Raw genomic sequence first — 20,478 nt, 5'->3', positions numbered from 1 at the left:
CTTTGAGGAGTGTTGAGTTAGAACACAACACTGGCTCAAAACAAAGGTGGATTGTGCAGAAGCCTGTGCAGTTCCTGTCAGGAATGCTTTAGTCAGGTAATTGCTTTTCAATCAATCTCAGCAAAAGAAATGAGAAGTCAAATATCAAATTAATCAAATTCACAGGCATCTTTGACTGAGGAACCCACATAAAGCAAAGCTTGTTCTCATAAATGAATGAGGTGAAGATCATGGTCAAATGAGACCCAAGAGTTTATGACACTGCTGAACTGCAGTCACTTAATTACCCACATGAACATGGGTCTTTGGAAGCATGAAACTAAATATTCTGCATAACTGTGCCAACTCCAGGCTTCAGTAGCAAAAGCAGGCTGAATATTGTTGCCTTAAAGATGATGGATTGATTTGCCCTCGTGCTGCCAGGTTGGGTGGGACGCAAAGTGAAGAGAGCAGACTGAATGGAACCCGGTGTATTACACTGGAAAGTCAGGATTGCTCCTTCTCCTTCCTCCAGCAGGATGAGAGGAACAGAAAAAGCATCTTGTGCTGCAAAGACCTCTTCTCCTTCCCTAATCAAGCTCCTCAGCTGTGGAAGTCCCTGCAGTCAGCCCCAGCCACTGTAGCAGGTGTCTAAGCAGGCACATCCTCACAAACGGGATTTTGCCACTCAGTTTGGTACAAGAGCTTGACTGCCACCCTTCACAGACATAGAGGGACATTGCCAGTAGCTCTGTGCTTGCAGCAAAAGCTAAAATCTCACCCAACCAATCCCATCTTTGTTAACATAATCTTTAGTGAATGAAGAATTTGAGGCTGTGACAATTTATGTTCTTTATAAGAGTGTAACAGACTGAAATATAAACAAGCTTACAGTAGCAAATCACTTGGCAAGTAATCGTTCAGAAAATAAAGGTCCTGTATCCTCACAGACACCTACATAAACACCTTTATTTGACACACAACGTGAGGTTGTTGCTAATCAACTTCCAAAGGTAAGTTTGGAACCCCAAAATTTGCAAATCTGATGCTAACAAATGCCTTAGTGGGGTCCAGGAGGACTTCAAACTGCTTTCTGTTTCTCATACTTCTTGGAAGTTGTGCATAAACACAGTTGTATTCACCCATCTGCTACAGTCCTGTCCTGGAGAAAGGGGTTAGAAAGGGATTTGTGCCCTCTTGTGCATCTGTCACCCTGACAGCATTCAGGTCCTGCTTGAAGACCTTTCCTGCTTTCTCCTCCAAGTACAAAGCAGTGGAGGGAGGGAGAGAGGGAGGGAGAGAGAAGAAGAGCATTTTAGGATCAAAACCCTGGAGTTAGGGATCCCAGGGCTCTAGGTTCACTTTCTTTTTTCCCACCGTTGTAGCCCTCTTTTGTGGGTTTAGATAAGTCATTCAGAGCCGTTGCGCCTCAGTGTGCCTCGTGTGAAGGCAAAATAATGAGCCCCGCTTTCTGCTGCGTGCATCTGCCGGGATTTTCCCTTAGTGCTGGAGCAGAGCTCCCACGCTCCCGAGGGGAGCACACACACCCGCACAGCCCGCGGCTCTGCTGGGCCCCGCGCCAGGCTGGTGCGCACATGGACCTCGTGTTTGTGGCACAGCATCCCTCTGTCTCCCTCTGTCCCCTCCGCGGTACCCGAGGAGCGGCAGCCGATGCTCCTCGGGGCGGGCGAGGGCTGGCTGTCCGTCCGTCCGCGCTGTTTGGTTGGTAATGTTTACCACGTCTGCTGCTTCGCAGGAAGACGGGGGGCTGGAGGGGTGTGGGGAAATTCTTCGAGCCTTGTTATCCCTCCGGTAACTATAGACTTTGGCAGGAATGCGGGTGATTAATTTCAGGTCTGCGGGCTCAGCCCGAGCTCAGCCTCAGCTCCGCGCCGGTGTCTGGGAGACGGCGGCGGCCGCAGCGCCGCTCCTCCGGCAAAGCCCAAGCAAACACCGCCGAGCTGCTGATCACACTCCGAAACAAAACAGCACTTCACTTCGGGATCTGGGCAGGATCAGACCTCCCTCCCTCCCTCCTTCCCTCCCTCCCTCCCTCCCTCCTCGCTCGCTGCTCCCCTCCCCTCCCGCCGTCCCCTCCCTCTCTGCCCCCTCGCTGCTTTTCCCCTCCCTCTCTCCGGCAGAGGCCAGCCGGTCCCTCCGCTCCGACCTGGCAGCCTCACGCTGGGGCCGCTGCCGGCTGGGGCTGCCCGGAGCGCTCCGCCCGTCCTGCCGTGCCGTGCCGTGCCGTGCCGTGCCGTGCCGTGCCGTGCCGTGCCGTGCCGTGCCAGCCCCCCTGCCCCCCGGGCCGCTCCCCAAAAGTTGTGCGGAGCGCCGAGGATGGGAGCGCATCTGCAGCCGCTGGCCCTGCGGCTCCTGGCGCTGACTTTCCCCTTGGTGGCGAAGGGTTTTCCTGACGAAACCTTGGAGAAAGCCGCGAAATCCGAGGGATATTGCAGTCGGATCCTGCGAGCCCAAGGCACCAGGAGGGAAGGGTACAATGAATTCAGCCTCAGGGTGGAGGGCGATCCAGAATTTTACAAGCCTGGAAACAGTTACCGGGGTAAGTTGGACATCCTCCGCATCCCATCCTAGCGATAATGGTGAGGAGAAGTGGCTGTGGAGCTGCAGCGTGTCTCTGCCTGTCATCTCCGGATCCCTCTTGGCGTGTGCGTGTGTAACTGTGTGGGCTGAGGCAGGGTAATGCACCCCACGCATTGCTTTATTGGGGATGCTCCCGTGGCAAGTGAGAGGAGCTGGGTTTCAGTGTATCACTTTACTCCCAAGCGTTCCTCATTAAGAGGAATTTCCTCTCTTTTACGAGCCCTCTCGACAGGCTCGGCGCCCGCACAGGATCACAAGTTGCAGCGATGCAAAGCACACGCTTCCCCCGTTCACCCGCTTCCGTGGGATTCCTTCCTATCCCTTTGAATATAACCCAGGGCACGGGAGAAGCTTTAACGTTCCGCAGGAAGGAGAGGAAGCTCGGAGCTAATCGTTCCTGCCCTGAAATATGAATGTTAACATAATGAGTTAGCATATGGGCAAACATGATGCAGCACACTGCCAACTTCCCACATTTTCCACTTACGTTTATCCCACCCCATTTCTTCTTCTTCTTTTTTTTTTTTTTCTTTTTCTTTTTTTTTTTTTTTTTAATTTTTCTTCTGGGCGAATGAACAGATGGTTCAAACAGGAAAGAGGCAGAGACAGTGCTAACGACCACTGTAAATAAGAGATGGAGGCATTCGTTCTTCCCTGAGCATGGCACATACAGTCCTTGGAATGAACTTCCAAAGCACATTTGGGTGTATTTTACTAATTAATAGGCAAAGACAGGTTTGGGTCACTTTTTCTGCCTCACTGTATAATGCCTTCAGAAAGAAACCTTCTTGGAATGTACTGTTGATCTTGTATTTTAAAAGCACTTTAAAAAGAACTTGGACATTTTTAGGTATCATGACTAAAGTACTTTCAGGAAAAAAGATATTGGGAGAATCTTCTAAGTGTTTCTTAGGTCCAGGGTTAAGAGCAACGTTTTCCCATTGCTTGAACATGGGAATCTTAGTATATACAGGGAGAAAAAAGTGTGCATGTAGCATAATCATTCAAGGGCTGGGAAATAGATCTGCAGCAGTGGTTCACCTGTTTTGAGCACGAGTCTGTAACTTTGCATGCTGCTGATTTGATTTTTTTTTCCCAAACCTGTTTTATTTTAACATGATATGAGGAAATGCACACTATCCACAAGCTGGGTACCTGTTCCAGACATTAGGATTAGTGCCTCGAGTCTAGAAGATTTCATGTGGTGTCAGCTTGATACATCTACGGAGCAGGACAAACATGTGCCAAGTTTTTTTTTGATAGTGACAGATATGAATGTTCTTTAAAAGTTTTAGGATTCGTTTCTGTGAAAGCATTACTCGACACTTTCAGTCATCTACCAAAGAAGTTTCCATTGCATAGAAATGTAGAAAGAAACTCCCAGTTGAATTAGCAGAACTAATTTTCTGGAGATATTAGGTCTTGGCATTAGGAACTCAATTAATAAAATCATATTAGGCTATTATAGCTGCCTGGAAGTGAGAAAATTATAGCTAATAGCAAAAAGTTAAAATGTAGAACAGAATATATGCCTACATCTCTGATCCTTAGCACTGAAGCATTCAGGTGGCAGGTTGGGGTGCGTAGACTGTTCTTTAAGGACACATTCCTGAATGCTTGGGAGAACAGAAATAAATGTTGCTCTAATGTAGCAGTACTTAAAAGTGACAATATACTGAAAGTTTTGAGAGCTTGCTTTCAAAGCCATTTCTACAGTCCAGCTGGAACTTTACTACTATTTTATGCAAAGGATGGAAAATCCAAATAATGATTTTAAAAAATGAGATATCATGAGAGGTCTGTGGGGTTTCGTTTGTTTGTTTGTATTTATTTGTCTGCAAATTACTCTATATGCAACATGGCAGAAGACTTGCACAACCTCCTTAGCACTGGAGCCAGATATTCCTGTTTCCATGGCTCCTGCCTGAATTGATGCATCTGGATCCTTGGCACATTCCCTAGCGGGATCTTGGAATAAACTAGTATTTTCAAGGTGGATAACACAGGAATTATCTGTACATGCAAATGTGCTCCACAAAAGCCTCAGTGTAGGGACATCCATTTATCTTCATGCCATCAGTGGATGTGACACTTCAGACTCTCAAGGAGGAATATCTCATCACTCTTGCAGTGTGGGAACCAGGAGACCACAATTCACAGCCTGTTTGGGGGGTTTTATGGCTCCCCTGCAGTTATTCACCTTTAGATCAATCAGAATCTATTTGCCCCGAGGGGGAAACCCTGGGGGGATCTGTGTGTAAAGATCTGTGAAGCCTTGGTTTTCCACCTCTGGAGCTGTGATGGAGAACAGTGGCCCTGGTCACTGAACAACTTCTCTGGGTGGGTATTCACCTCCTCTGCCTGGCAGCAGTGAATAAGGGCACGTTCTCCTGTCAGACAATTAAAAATATCTCCCTGTAGGACCAGGTTTGTGGGCACACCATCCTCGGGTCCAGGTCCTCTCCTCCCTGCTGGGTACCTTCGACCTTGATGGAGCTGCTCTCTCTTCCACTGAAGGTCGGGGTTCTCAGAGGCACAAATGAGCCTGAAGTTTGGATGGTGAGACAGGGTAATGATCCTTGAAAATACTCAGTCCTGGCTTTATTGATTGTAGAGTTAGATTAATGATTGCATGAGATTTCCACGAAAAAATGAGGTAAGTTTCGTGCTATCAAAATGTAAATAAACTTGCTTCTACAAAAAGGCAGTAGTGTGCCCATTTCACATGCTAACATGCAGTAGACATACTTTCTGCTATGACATCATGAAGTTATTATTCTGAAGAAGAAAAGGAGTACTAGACTAATTATAACCCTTACATATACCTTCTGTGTGGATGCTGTTTCTTGTTTTAATGAAATTTCCACTTGTGGGTCAGTTCACTTTCTCGGTTTTTGAGGAAGGGCACATTCAAGGTGTTGTGCTCCATTGCATTGCTTTGGGGACTTCTAAGCAATGTTGAGTCTTTTTCTTTCCATTTCTTTCTTCCCTCCTCAGTGTGCAAGCACTTTTCAAGCAAGCACTCATCCTGCAACTACATTAGCCATTCCCACGTTTCACAAAATATGGGTGAAATCTGGGACGTGTATTTGTTGGTACTTGTGCAATGTACAACACAGGATGTGCAGTTGTGTAGGATGAGAATAATCAGATTTCCTGCCTGAAACCAAAGGAACAACTGCTTTGATCACCCCATCTTCACCTTGGGACTCTGGGGAAAGAGGAGCACGTTGGAGGCGTGTGCCAAAGTGCAACTTGTAAAGTAATTAGAGATTTGCCAGAGGGATGGAAGCAGACAAAAGTAACTGCTGATTTGTAATCTTCCCTTTAAAGTGAAATCCTTAACTCTGAGGCTTGCGCTGCGATTTAACTGAACCTTGCAGGAAGTTCGTATCATCCAGTGAAAGTTAATTAGTGTGAAGGCGGTGTGAGCAGGACACAGCTGTTGTTTAAAACGGCGGAGCTTAGCCCAAGAGCTCTCTGCTCTTATGCAACAAAGAGCCGCTCCCTTGTGAAAAACAGATGTGCTCTGACAGCTTCCCAGGGCTGCCCGTGCAGAGGGCGAGCCTCTGCCGAGTGGAACCCCCAGTGCCGAGGCCGAGATTCCAGAAGCAGCTCCGGCTGGGACAAGCCCCGAGCTGCGGTGCCACCCGAGCGCACGGACGGCTCCGCACCAGCAGAAACCCTCCCGGCTCAGCTGCTCCCCGGCATGCTGGCCTAGCACACATCCCACCAAAGCACACATCCCTAGAGGTGTAAATCCCAAAGCACAGAGCCTAAATCCCCACGAGCCTGCTGCGCCCGGGCCGCTCCCGCTCCCCGCCGCCGGCACCGCGCTCCGGAGCAGCCGCGCCGGGACGGAGCCGGCTGAACCCCGGGGCTGGGGCTGATTGTTTGGCTTTGGGGCTGGATCCGGGCTGGGGTTGGTTTGTTTGGCTTGGGGCTGGATGAGATCCCGAGCCCAGCTGCTGGATGCGGCTGCTGAGTGAGCAGCACAGGCTGGGGGAGGGCGGCATCCCTCCCCTCGGAGGGAGCGCGGATTTATTCGGGGCTAAAATGACTGCAGCCGCAGCGGGGGCACTGCTAACCCCGGGCATGCAAAAACTATGAGTCAGGCTTTGGAATTGCCTTCCTTTCTGATGTTTCTGTAGCATTTCAGGTCTTCTCTCTTGTATAGGTAGGTGTTTAGGATTTTGAAAACTGTTTGTAACTTTGCGAGGGGAAATGAAAACTGTTGAGTCAACTCGCAGCTGGGTTCTCTGCTTGCTTGCACACTTATTTAAGTATTTCTGCTGTAACCTTTAACTCACAGTGATTCAGAGTCTTTAACTGCATATGATATGGAAAAATTTGTTGCATGTGAAAGGCCTTTATGGCAGTTAATTTCTAAGAATCACTGCTCAAGCAGGAGTAATGTGCTCATCTCTGTTGAGTTCAGCAGTGTGCTGTTCTCAGTTATTGCAACTGAGAGGTTGCCTGTGGGTTTTCATTTAGCCAGAGCTGCAGAAGTTTACAAAACTGGACTAATCATGCTAATTATTGGGCAGAAAATGAATTAAGGATTTGGAGCAATATTTAGTAAAGTCAGCAGAAATTTTAATGGCATTATGCTGCTATCCCATTTTGGAATATAATATGTGAAATTTTCTTTATCCCCCAAAATCACAACATTTAAGCTTATCATAAGGTTCCATGGAATGAAAAGTATGGTGAAAATCTTAAGAGTTGGGGGACTTGCTTTTGTGCCCATCACTACCCCAGATTTGTACAGGTGTTTGCAGGTTTCCAGATCACTTACAAAGTGGCACTTACACAAAAGTTTGAAAATCCTCCAATCCTTTCTTTTTTCCACATATAGTCAGAAAACATATAGATATTTGTATAAGCACTGAGAGTTTAAGACCCAAATACAGCTGAATAATGCTATATATTTTCAATTAGCCTATTTTATATTTTCCTGCTACTGAATTTCTAGATCAAAGAGCTCTCCATATGTTCCAAATGAACTCTGGGGCATATTTTGAAATCATATCTTTTAAGGGCAATCTGTAATTTCTGGCAGCATGATTCAACCCCTTGCAGCCTATTTGTGTGAGAGGGAGTCTCTTGTGGATACTCTTCTATGGAGCAGCCTTAGTATTTGTAATTTGCTCTGAAAACTGTGGGTGGTCTTCAGTTTTTATTGTGCCTGTCAGGGTTGGAGTGTGTGACAATATAGTACTATGAGTGACTCTGCAATTTATGCTTAAAGTAAAAGCTACTTAAAACATTAAGAGTTCAACTTTCTGTCTCTTTTAGAATAACTAGAATAACTTTTTTTCCCCTAAAATTGACCCCTGTTTCAGGAAAGGATTGCTATAAATTGTCGAAGAGAGTTTGGTAATTTCAAAAGCTGTGCCTCAAAATTCTGCCTCATTCTCTCTTTCTGATAGTGTTCAAAAGAGCCTCAGCTGCTGACCCTGAGATTATCTCAGCTGGTTAGAGCCTGCTGCTAAAATCTGGCTTCAATGCCTGTAGGGGCCATTCACTTCAGAGCTGGACTGAAGATCCTTGTGGGTCCTTTCCAACCCAGAATATTCTGTAATTCTGTGAACTCAGGTGTTGCTGGTGGTGAACAGACAGATCGCACAAAGCTATCTTGCACTGGCATCAAATCAGGGATTTAATCCTGCTGCTGAGCATGGTGAAATCAGATTAGCCAGCATCACATTACCTGTGCTCTGCTGGTGGATCCAGCGCTGCCCTCCTGGCAGGACAGGTGTGTGAAGAAGGAGGGTGTTTGCTGCTCTGTGGGATCGGTTTGGCAATCAGAGCTGGCAGCACAACCTTTAGGGGTCAGCTTCAGCCAGGAGTTTAATTTTGTGTCCTGTTTTGCCCTGAGGATGAAGCAGAGGAAGGATATTTTGAGATTCCCCATTTGCAGAAACTGGAGTGCTGCGCTGGGTGTAGCAGAGCTGGAGCAGGCAATGTGGTCATTTGGCATTACAGACAGAGACTTTCTGTGCACTCAAATACTTTGTCTGTGCTCAGAACTGGACAAAAACCAAAATCAAATGTTTAGGGATGCTTCTGTACATCTAACACCCCCACCATCCCCCCCAAAACAAACCAAAAACCCCCTCCCAAAGAAAAAACCCCAAAATAGAAAAACCCCTTGCACGTGCGTCCCCACCCCCAAACCACCACCAAAACAACCCTCCTGTAGATCTGAGCAGATTTTCAATCTGGTTTTTAAAAAAAGTTGGGGGGAACAGAGAAAAAAGCCGAGGTACTTCATGCCAGTGTTTCTCAGTTGATGTGGAAACTGGGACTGAACATTTTGTATTCTGGCTGGCTCGGCTCCCTGTTGTCAGTGCTCTAACTTTGGTTACTGCCAACTCAACGCACACCTTTCAAGCTGCGAAAAGAAATGCAGGTGGCTGATTTCACAGCTAATGGTTTGTTGTTTTCGTTGTTTCTCTGTTCATCACACCCCAGTGACGCTGTCTGCTGCCACTCCCGCCTACTTCCGAGGCTTCACCTTGATCGCCCTTAAGGAAGGAAAAGAAGGAGACAAAGAAGAAGACCATGCAGGATCTTTCCAGGTGAGAGAACTTCCCCTGACCTACACCCCTGGGAGTCTTCTTTACTGCTTGCCTGCCTCAAAGGGAGATTTTGCAGGCACAGCAGAGTGCAGACTGTGTTTTGCATAAATGTTTGTGGGCGTTGACACGAGGACAGCATAGCATGTTTTATGTTCCATGCGTGTTCAAGGCATGTACCTGGACTGCAGCTTGCCTTCCCTCATTCCTACAGCTAAAAATGAGCAGCAGTTGTTTGAACTAGAGCCTAAGACACCTGAACCTTTTATCCAAAGTGAATATTGAAATCGTTCTATTAATACTTTGGCTTTTGTGTTTCTCTGCCTTAATATTTTTGTCCGCTGAGATGTAGAATATGACACTGAGAAGTGTTTACCATGGCTGTAATGACTGTTTTATCATTCATAAATTAGATTCTGCTGTTTTATTTATGCTCAGTAGTACTTTACTTAATGAACACATTCAGTGGGATGAAATGTTTGTTATTAAAAGGATTAGAATCCAGAAGGATGATTCATAAGCTGGTATTTTCAGCTACTCCAAGCAGGGAATTCTGGAAACGGAGAGTATATATAATGTTTATGAAAGAAGGTAGAATTGATGTATGTAGGTTTGAGTCTCACATGAGGTCTTGTTTGATGTTTGACTTTCCAGGCTTAGAAATATTGCTGAATTGCATTGATTACAGTTCACAGGATGTGTAATAATATTGCTAGTAATTTTAATAGTGATTTCTAGGTGAAGATTTCACTTGCCTTGGGTTTCAAGATTTTCAAAAGAAATACTCAAGTTTCAGTTTTGGTGATCTGCAAGGTGACAGAAATTAACATCTCTTCCTATATTTCTTCTGTATTTTTGTATGTAGCAAATATGATGTACAAACTCAATAAGTAATTGCCCAGTTTTCTTACTGAGTTTGCTTAGAGGCCTCTGTTTGGATTTCATACATTCTGTAAGAAAATCTAGATTAAGTGCGAACTTCTTTGAGGTTAAAATAACTCCATCTTCCTTAAAATGAAACAAATTCCTATTTGAGAGAAATCTTTTTAATATGTACTTTTAATATTGTTGGGTTTTTAAGTAATAAGCTAGTATTGATGGATCAGCAACTGCTAAGAAGTAGAAATAGTGATGCTTAATCTATTTTAAAAGAAGCTTGTCACCATTAATTTCTTCATTTCAGCTGTTGGTATCTCTGTGGCTGTGGCTAATGGAAAAAATTTGGCCTGAGTTTTGTCTTTGTTTCTAATTCTCTGTGAGAAACTCACTAAGCTTTGCTGAAGTACAGAGGCATTTTGAAGTTAGCAGAGTTGGAAGCAAATGGAAATTCTATATGGGTGGATTAAAAAAAATCCCAATGGATCTCAGTTGAGGGAAGATTGTTTAATTAAGTGCATTATATGGGTTGCAATCTGAACTTGGTGTTCTTATGGGCAGGTGGGAGTTTCAAAGGTTATCCATAACTAAATTTGTGTATCTGTGGTTTAAACAATACTCACCATGCTCACCCCGCGTTAGTACGACTCCCTGAAGTTTATTCAGATGGTGTCTGCCTGTTCTGCCTCTCTGGATACAGATTCTCATTTAAGAATTCAAAGAATGCTTGCAGTGGTAAATACAGACGTCCCTTGCACCATGGCTGGGTGGTAGCAACCGGGAGAAAAAAGATGTTTGTTTCAAGTGTTTGCACTGTGTTTTTATTAGAAAGTGAAGATGCCAAGGGTGGCTGAACAGCTGTGCAGAGTAAGAAAAAGCTGTGTGTGTACAGTAACGTGGATGCCACTTGCAGCTCTGTTTTCCCTGCGTTCAGATGGAGCATATGTCATCCAACGATTCACACAGAGCAACAGAACTGGGGGAAAATTCCTCAACAGCGGCGTGAGATTGAATGCTGCTTTTGGGCTGCACCTCTGCCTCCATGAGGAGCCACATCCACTGCTCAGAGCCTGGGCAGGACAAAGCACTGCTTGAAGCAAGCGCTTCATTGGCGTTGGAAAACTTCCTGGTATAACCAAAGAATGGGATGAAATGGGAGCTGGCCAAATTACACTTTCCTTCCATGACTTAGAGCCCGTCAAACACTTGATTTGCATGCCTCAAAGTGTGTGTCACAGTGGGTTTCCTGGAGAAAACCTGGCTGCACTCTGTGCTCACTCAGGACTGAGCAGCAGAGCAGTGCCTCCAAGCTCTGTAAAGGAGCATGTGGTGGGAAAGCAGGGCCAACATGGAGCTTTTGACATGGATGTGGTACACCTAGGAGGGGAAAGCACTGTTCCCAGGGTCACAGTGCCCTGTAGCAGGGGGAATGGAATGCAATAAGCAGCTGCTGAAACCCCCTCATGGCTCATTTGCTCCAGTGTCACTCTGCAGGTCACCAGGTATGGTCAGTCTTCATTAATCATCAAGCTGCACGGTTGTGATCCTACAAATAGCACAGCTGTTAAAATTCTTGGTTGGACAGGTATTTTTTCCTCTACACTTTCTGGTTATCCCTATACTTGAGACCTTTACAGATGTGTGGTGTGGACTCCACCATCCTACATCTGTTCTCCTCTGAGAAAACTGAGACTTTAAAATCTGATTTTACTGTTTACTCAATGCAGTCAAACTTCCTTAGTTTTTTGTCCTTGTAGTGCACACAAGACACAATCCAGCCTTAAAATAAATCGCTTTGTCTCCCAAAACCACATGTTAATTAGCTAAATTAAATATGGGTAGGGAATCCAAGATGCCAATTCAGCCATAGAAATTTGGGGTTATGGAATAGGGCTCTTCCTTCTGCCAGTAGTAATTGTACAGCTCAGTGAGGCCCTCTGATAGCTTTGGGTATCTGTCCCACTGGCCTCTTTACACAAACCATTCCCAGCTCTTGTCATGCAGACTGCTGATCCTTCTCTTTTGTAATGTTTAGCAACAGTCTGCAAATCGTTTGGAAGGCAAATTAAACCCCAGGGCAGCAATCACCACTGGCTGACTGCAGAAGAGTGTCTGTATAGGCCATTTGAACCAACATATGCATGCAATGTAACAGATTCGGTCTGATAAATAATGTACAATATCAGAAATGTAGCGCTGAACCTCATCTATCTTCCTTGTTCTCTGAGGAAGGATAAATATTCCAAGGAAATTTTTGGTGGATGTTTTGTCAGTCTGTTCTGAAATGTTCAACAAGAAGAACAAATTCATCTTTCCAAGTTTAAACACTTCAATATATTAGAAAATTTAAGGAGAACTTTGTAGATCTTTTACTAACATCTAAACTGAGTCTTCACTAATAGTGGTTAAATTGCTCTCTTGCTAAATTGTCTTCCTAAATTAAGAATTTTCTTGATACATTGTGAGGAAGATAGTCTGAAGTTTCCTTTATCCCCCCTCTAATTCCAAACACACTCTACCTGTTCCTTACTCAAATATTCATATTTTCATTGTAGGCCATCTCCTTCCAGCTTTGCTTTTCCTGCAGTCGAGTTGAGATTCCAGTCTCACGCTCCTCAGAATTGTACACAGGAGCTGATCTGGGCTCTCACAATAAAATCACAGTATTTAGATACAGTAATCCCTGGAGTGGCACAGCTTTGGAGTCCCTGGTGTTCAGGAAGGATCTTCTCAGTCTGTGTTTTTTTTTTTTTTTTTTTTTTTTTTTAATGTAGAGCTTCATCCAATTTATCAAGGAAGTACTGAGCGGAATCCTGTCCTTCAAGATGCCACTCCAAAAGATGGTACTATTTGTGAACATACCTGATAATTAAACATTCAATATAAAACATATATAAAAATATTAAAATTATAACATATTAATTGTAAATATTAATAAAGATAGTATATATAATATAAATATATATAATATAAATATATATTATAAATACATATATAATATATATGCATATTAAAAATGGCATGCAAACATGATCTGTTTCTCTCACATACAGCGATAAACTGAATCACAAAGACCCAAAATTAAGCACTTCCTTGTACTGCTTTGGCATAATCACTTGTTAGATTTGTATCTTAAACCTGCGTTTTGGTGATAGTTTAGTGTTAAATGCCTTCATCGTAGCAGTTCTCCCTTAGCCTATTTTTTTGCTCTAGAGTGCACCAGAAAATTCTTAGTTTAGGCTGTTGAATGTAACGACTCACCTGTGCAAAAGCAATGTAAGGAAGTGAGCAGGCACAGCAGCAGCCAAAATGAAGGTTTCATTACAGCTGTGGCATTTATCAGAGCTTGAGGCTGTCCTGAAGAAGAAAGCATTTAAGGAAAATTGGAGCAGTCAGCTAAGTAAGGTGGTCCTTTAACTTGAGTCCCTGCACCAACAGCCCAGACATATCCTTTGTTTTTGGTCACCCCATTCTTTTGATGCTGTTTAGTTGACTGATGTGCTCAGCAAGGCATTTAGATGAAAAGGTATTTTTACAACCCCTTAGAAAAGCAGCTCCTCTAATGCTCTGTTCCAGCATTTTATAGGAATCTTACATCTTCTTGTTACAGTGCATTTGGAAAGAAGCAGTCTTAAAAGGCTTTTTGCCATTTCAAATGATTTATTCTTGTATTTATAAGCAAAGGTTGTTTTATGTTTTAATGACTGCAGTTACTTTTTAAGCCTTTAATATTAAAATTCAGGTATACTTATGTCATCTTGATGTTCTTTCAGGCTTGTAAGTTTGGGTTTTTAAAGCTTGTATCCCAATATAAACTCTTCGGGCTGCTTTGTAAATAGCTTATTCTGAGGTGCATGAATTGGTGTAGTTTTCTTCCACAAGCGCCCAGAATTTCCAAGTATTTTGCTCATGTTTGCATTCTCTACATTCCCTGTCCCAGCATCTCATCAGTGAGACAGAGTCTGTCATCTTACTGCTTAAAAACATGTGGAGGTAATGAGCCAAAGCTGTAATTACAGGCGTATTTTAAGAAGAATATGCCAGGTATAGGATTTGCAGACTAAGGAGGTAGACATGAATTCTGAGTCTGTAAAATTTAAATATCTTCTTCTTTTGCATTTGCAAGAGTATTCCCAAATTTTGTTTCTCTAAGAGTCTCTACAAATATTATTCTAGGCATAAACCCCCTGTATGTTATGATGGAAAACCAAACTCCAGTTCACCTTTCTGTGTAGGGTGGAATCGTTTAACCTTGAGGAACACTTTCACACATTTTTCTAGAACTCCAAATTCCATATCTTGATATTCAGGGATTAAAAATGAGTTTAAAAATAAAAAAAAAAAAATCCCCAAAAAAGTATCGGCCACTGCCAGTTTTAGCACTGACTGGAAAGTGTGAACATTTGCTTGAGATTAAATATAAATATCTCTGGTACACTGGGAAAACCTCAACCTGAACCACTTATAAACAAGATTTTGGTTAAGAATTTGCCTCAGAAGGGAGTTATGCCTCGCTTAGAGCAGTAAAAGGTGATGTAAGAGAGTGAGAAGCACCAGGAGCTTGCAGAACAGAAGCAGCTTTGAAAGTCATTATTTGCTGCTGATGAGGCTGGAGAAAACCAAACTGTGATTCCAACTTTGCTTCCTTCCTTTACATTTTTATTTGAGTTTCAGCATGTGCTATGAATGAAACAAACAAAAAAAAATCTTTACATGGTAATGTTTTTCAGGTTTTGCATGGCCCAGCACTGGTTTATTAGACCTTGGGCCCTCCCCCAGTGGATTGTGTACAGAGCTGCTGTGTCTTTTAGAATAAATGACTCAAACCATAAAATTTCACAGCCAAAATCAGAAAATATAAGAGATTTCTGAATACTGTTTTCGTATGTATTTTATTACAGTGGATCTTTGAACTACTAACACAGGTACAAAGAGGAAATAAAAATTAAATTGGACTTGCAATGTAACTTAGTTCACTGGTGAACAAAAATGGGATTCAGTCTCTCAGGCTGGGCTCACTCTTCTGTTGTCAGCTTGCTTATATCAGCTTTGCTGGAGTCCCTTTCCGGAGGGTTTTCTTGCTACATCACTACCATCACTTTAAAAAACAACTTTTTAAGTTAATTTGGCTTTGGTTTGTCTTCTGACATTTCTTTTTCTTTACCTTTTCCCTATCTTCCTGTTTGGCTGTGGAAAAAAACATCTAACTTCTGGCCACATAACATTTAGTCCTCTTTCTTTAATCTAATCTTTCCTCTTTTCTTTTTCTCTTTTTTTTTTTTTTTTTTTTTTTTTTTTTTTGTCTGCTGGAGATATGCTTTTTCTTGAGAATTACTTCAAATGATGATTGTGCCTCAGCAAGAGCTTATGTTTTTTGGAAAGGCTTAAGCCTAAACAAATATTTAATTTGTGATGATTCAAGTTCTGTTTTGGAAGAATACCAGCCAAAACACAAACCAAAGAAACCCTCTAAAAACAGTAGAACCAAAAACAGGAAGCATGTTTTTTTGAGATTGGTTAGCTGAAACTCCAGGCTCTTCTTCAGATCCAAGGCTTATCAGAGCTGGATTATTTCAAGTGTAACTTCTGCCCTGCCTTGCACACTGCCAATGCAGCAGAGCCAGACTATGTCATGGCAAAATATCAGAATTGCCTAATTAAATCCCCTGTTCAAGAAAAATATGTATTGGTCTTTTGTGTTTGGATTAGCATTAAATTGCAAGACTTCCTGGTTCTAAGAGGCTTCTAAAGAGACTCATTAAAGAATTGTTTCCTAGAATTTGGCACTGGCACTTAGCAAATCAATCCTCAAGAGAGGGAATTACACTGGAAGCACTGTTCCCTTCTGCCTTGGAGATCCCAACCTGCTCCTCAGACACATCAGTGTTTGGAGTTCCATTCTGGGCCTCGGGGGGTTTGGGATTATTTGATGCCTGAAGAGGGTTCTCTGTTCAGGTCCTGCTTCCAGTCCAGAGGCCAGTTTTGCATTTACAATTGTCTCATCCTGAGACAAAGTTTGGATCCCTCTAACTCTGTTTCGTCAATCAGTAAGAGCTGTGTGTTCTTCCCCAGGCGGTATTTAAGTGGACATATCTGTCTCGGTGACTTAAGGGGATTTACTTCAAATATCCATTTATTTCCAGCCCAGCTAAACTGCCTAACTCATTGTTATTCCCCTCTCAGATAATCTTTCTTCAGATGATGACACCCGGGTCATGTGAAATTTTAGTAAAGACATTTAACCCCTCTGGCAACAGTCAGTTGCTCTGCAGGTGCCATATGGCAGCTGTCATGGGTTATAACTCCAGATGTATGTAGGCTCCAGGTTCATTGGAACATCTATTCAGCAGCTCTTCCTTCATTTATAACGTTGCCATTATGTTTCCCTCCTAGATTTCCCTTTTTGTCACCCATAACTCACCAGCTTCATCTAAGGCAGTCATCAGTTACTCTGCTTTGTTTCTCTGCTGAGAGAGATCAGCACTCTTAACTCTCGGCTCCCGTGCCCTCCTGAAATGCTCCAAGAATTACCTCTGATGTAGTTTGCTTTTCTGCTGAAACCTTCAGCAAGTCACTTCCAATCGATGGGACCTTAGAGCAAGTGTTTGTTCTTTGCATCAGGTTAGAAAGCATTTATCAGGCATTCCCTGCTGACCTGGCCTGTCTGAGCTACCACTGCCTGTAATCCTCACCCTGATAATGTGGACCTGGACACCTGTGCTACCCCCAGAATGGCACAGGGCTTTAAAGGGGAGGGTTATTCTGGGAAAATGGGTTTATTCCTCCACTACTCTCCAGGTCAGCACTGTCATCTTCCAGCCTGCAATGACAGGCTATGGAATTATGCCTGTGCCTGAGAGTCTTTTCTCATGATGTGTTTTCTTTTCCCATCATGTGAATTGGGACAGTGGGGATAGAGGGGAGAAGGGTGAGTGAAAGTGATGATAAAGGCTGAGGCTCATCTTGACAGTTTCTCCAGGTTATATGGACTATAAGAAAATCCTGTTGTCAGTCCTCTGGACTTCTGAAGGCACACAGATGCCAGTAGAAAGTCTCCCAATTAAATTTAAATTGTGGTCCTTCTTTTATTTTTTCTTTTTGTTGTTGTTGTTTGTGGTGTGGTTTGCTTTGTTTTGGTTTTTTCTTTTTTTTTTTTTTCTCCTTTTTTCCACTGAGTTGAGACATTTTGATGACTTATAAGCAGAATGGCTGTTTTAAATTCAGCAGTTTACCTACCTGTCTCATTTAGGAATGGCTGCTGTAGGCAAAATCCTTCCTCCAGGCTTCATGGTCAATTCTCAGTGCAGTTCACTGCTGAATTAATTGCTGCTAGACTAAAAGTACTGCTTGCTATGCCTGTTGTCTTGAGAACTGCTTCCTGAATTGAGAAGGCACTGTTGCATTATTCAAGTGACAATATTTTTAGCTTCCATTATTCTTGACTGCACATGTAGCCTGCTCAGACCTAGCTGTGGACTGCCCTGAGTCTTTCTTCTCAACTCTTCCCTTTCTAATGATGGAAGCGACCCCTCAGTGTTTGCCAAGGATATTGTTTCAGCTTCCACTGCTGCCCTGAGCAGTTGTAATTGATTCTTGTCTTTGCTGTGATGGCTCTCTCTCATGACCTAACAACCCAGCTCGTTACTCATCTGATCACTGTGTATTTATTTATCCTGCCTCAGAATGGTACAAGGCCTGCCCAGGAGACGAGCATATCTTTGGATTCTGGCGCATTCAACATGTTTGCCTTTTGGTGCTTTGTCTTCACGTACCTTCAGAGATGGTTTTGGTCATTTCATTTCGTGCAGTGATGAATGGAAATCTGTAATGGTGTCCTCAGAATGATGTACAGGGGCTCACACAACTGAGAAATATGCCCTCTCATCCTAACCTCATCAGATGTTTTACTTCAGTGCTAGTCTTTACTCAAGAGACTCTGCAGACGTGTTTCTCATCAGGATGCTTTGTTTTCCTTTGGTCTGTTTTTTCTCAAAACTGTGCAATAAAGATTGGATGTAGCTTTAAGAAGTTTTTTCCCCTGACCAGGTTGAGGCTGTTTGGAGTCCCAGACCAAAATATCCACATAATGTTGCTCTTTCTTTCACACTTTGGCAGAACTTGTCTCTTCTAGCACAATGCTGGACCACTTCAAGGTGAAGGGACCTTGTTCATCTCCGTGAAGTCTGGGATTGTAAGGATGTCTCTAGCAGAAAGTACTTACACAAAAGGTTCTCTTTGGACATACAGACCAAATTCAGTCATCAGAATTTCTCCTGGTTTGTCGTCTCCCATCCTGATCTCCATCAATCTTTGCTGTCCACTTCAACCAACCTCTGCTTAATTATCACCTGAATGAGGTGTCCTTCCCTTACAGCAAAGAGTTCAGGAAGCATTTGGACAATGCTCTGGGCACCTGGTGGGGCTCCTGGGGATGGTCATGGACTCAGTGATCCTTGAGGATCCCTTCCATGTCAGCACATTCTGTGATTCTGTGACCTTTCCTCTGATCACTGGCTCTGATCCCAGCCTGTCCCCCGAATCTTGCTCTGTGGGGGTTTCCCAGCTGCGGTCATTGCTGCTGTAAGAATAATGCTTTCATGGATGCTTTCTCACCTGGGAAGATGAGAATGTTGTTCTGACAGCCCTGCTGCCTGTGCAGGACTGACATCTTAATCAGCAGGCAAAGCCAGGAGATGTGGCTTTCACTCCAAGCCAGGGATAAAATTGTCTCTGCCTTCCCCCTTTGCTCCTTTTGTTCTGACCTCCCTCAACACAAGGCTTGCCTTCTAAACTGGCTGAGGCAGGTGCTTTGCTCAATCTCTCGTTTTTGTGTGTCCCTAGCAGGGAATCAGCCGTGAGCAGAAGTGGCCTGTCCACAGACCCTTCTGAGCCAGGCTGTGTCTCAAGCCATGGTCTGGATGTGCCCATTCCAGACACCGCCAGGACTGACTTACAGGAGCTTGACTTACTAGTCAAGCTATAAATATTCAAGGATTTATCTGGAAATAATGTAGCACTTGCCACTATAATTACATCGTTCTGTTTTCTCTAATGATTCTTGACTCCTACTCCAAGCAATTGTGCCTCTGGAAGGACCTGTTATTGGGAGTTGCCCAGAGTGGAAATCTACATGTGAACAATCATTGAAAGGGGACAATGAAACTTTCTTGTGAGGAACTGTGTTCCTCAGAAGAGGGTTGTATTTTTTTTTTTTTGCTTATTTATCTCAAACCATCCCCCTTCTGCTCTGTTTTGTCTCCTTTTTCACTTGCTGTGAGAAAAATTGAAAGTCAGATATTCAGCTTCACTTTTCTCATGGTTGCATAAGAGGCAGGATGTGAATATACACAACATGTTCTGCAAAACCAGAATTTTCTGAATTAGGTACTTTTGGTTTCAATGGATATAGCCAAGTGACTATATAATGAATACTGATATAGACAAGATATTTAAACTAGCCATAATTACTGATAATCTCTTGAACTTTTGGCACAAAAATTCATTATTTTACCAAACAAATTCTCGAGCAATATTTGCCAGAAGATACTTTGTATATTTTATGCATAGTTACTTTTGATTCTTAAAACACCATTAAAATTAATTTTCGGACAAGAATAAATCAAGAATAATGAAGAAATTCCCGAGCCAGTTGCACAAAAGCTGATGTTTGGCTCTTGAGAATGCTTTTCATAGCAGTCAGTAATTAGAAAGGGAAATTCCCTGCTGGTGTAGAGCTACCATTTTGTTCCCTGTTCCCTGCATTGTTGCTGGGGGTAGGGTTATTATGCAATCCCTCCCGAGCTCATCCTACCAGACTGCTCACTAATTTGTAGGCTGTAGGTGTAAATTGAAAAGCCTTCATCCTGCTTCTGTTTACTTCACAGATTGAACCGGGCTCCAATTATTCTCATCTGTGTGAATTGAGGCACTGTTGCTGCTCTTGCCTCTTTTTTCTCCTTGTGGGTGGGCACAGCTCATTTGAACCTGCTTTTCTTTTCCAAAGAAACGTATAAAAGAATGAGCCTGTAAGAGGTAGCTTTGGTACTTAGTGTTCTATAACTTTTTGAATTATATATCTTGATACAGTCGATAGTGTAGTAGAGGTTCCTTAGAGCATTGCCAGTGTTTATTCATTACTTGTCAGGCATACATCAGGGTTTTGTTCTCCTAGAACCCATTTAATCTTTTTTTATTTTTATTATTTTTTTCCTCCTAATTTCAGCTGGATGAGTAAAGTTGACTCTGCTTGTATGGGAGACTTAATTATACCTGTTATTGCTCTCTTTAGCCTGTTTGTCACAAACTTATTTCAGCTAACAGACTGCTTTTAAATCAGAAGAATACAGAGTAGAGGAGAGAGGGGACATAAAGTAGCAAACAAATTATGAAAATGGAAAAAATACTTTTCACTACAATCTCTCTTGAGCAACAGGTACTTTCC

The 20,478-nt window shown here is 43.2% G+C and overlaps 1 protein-coding gene across 1 annotated transcript in view; it reads left to right on the top strand.

The window, feature by feature from the left end:
- The first annotated feature begins 2,251 nt into the window (after positions 1-2,251).
- Positions 2,252-20,478, top strand: part of SPON1 (spondin 1) — a 185,078-nt gene continuing 166,851 nt past the window's right edge. The window contains exons 1-2 of the mRNA XM_041423291.1: positions 2,252-2,539; positions 9,058-9,164. Of these exons, the coding sequence (XP_041279225.1) occupies positions 2,317-2,539; positions 9,058-9,164 (330 nt within the window). The 5' untranslated portion in view covers positions 2,252-2,316. The remainder of the gene's footprint in view (positions 2,540-9,057; positions 9,165-20,478) is intronic.

The sequence above is a fragment of the Onychostruthus taczanowskii genome, unplaced genomic scaffold (genome assembly GCF_017590055.1).
Source record: "Onychostruthus taczanowskii isolate IOZ18803 unplaced genomic scaffold, ASM1759005v1 scaffold76, whole genome shotgun sequence".
NCBI classification, from domain to species: Eukaryota; Metazoa; Chordata; class Aves; order Passeriformes; family Passeridae; genus Onychostruthus; species Onychostruthus taczanowskii.
The sequence above is the reverse complement of the archived record's forward strand: the minus strand, read 5'-3'. Positions and strand labels throughout refer to the sequence as shown.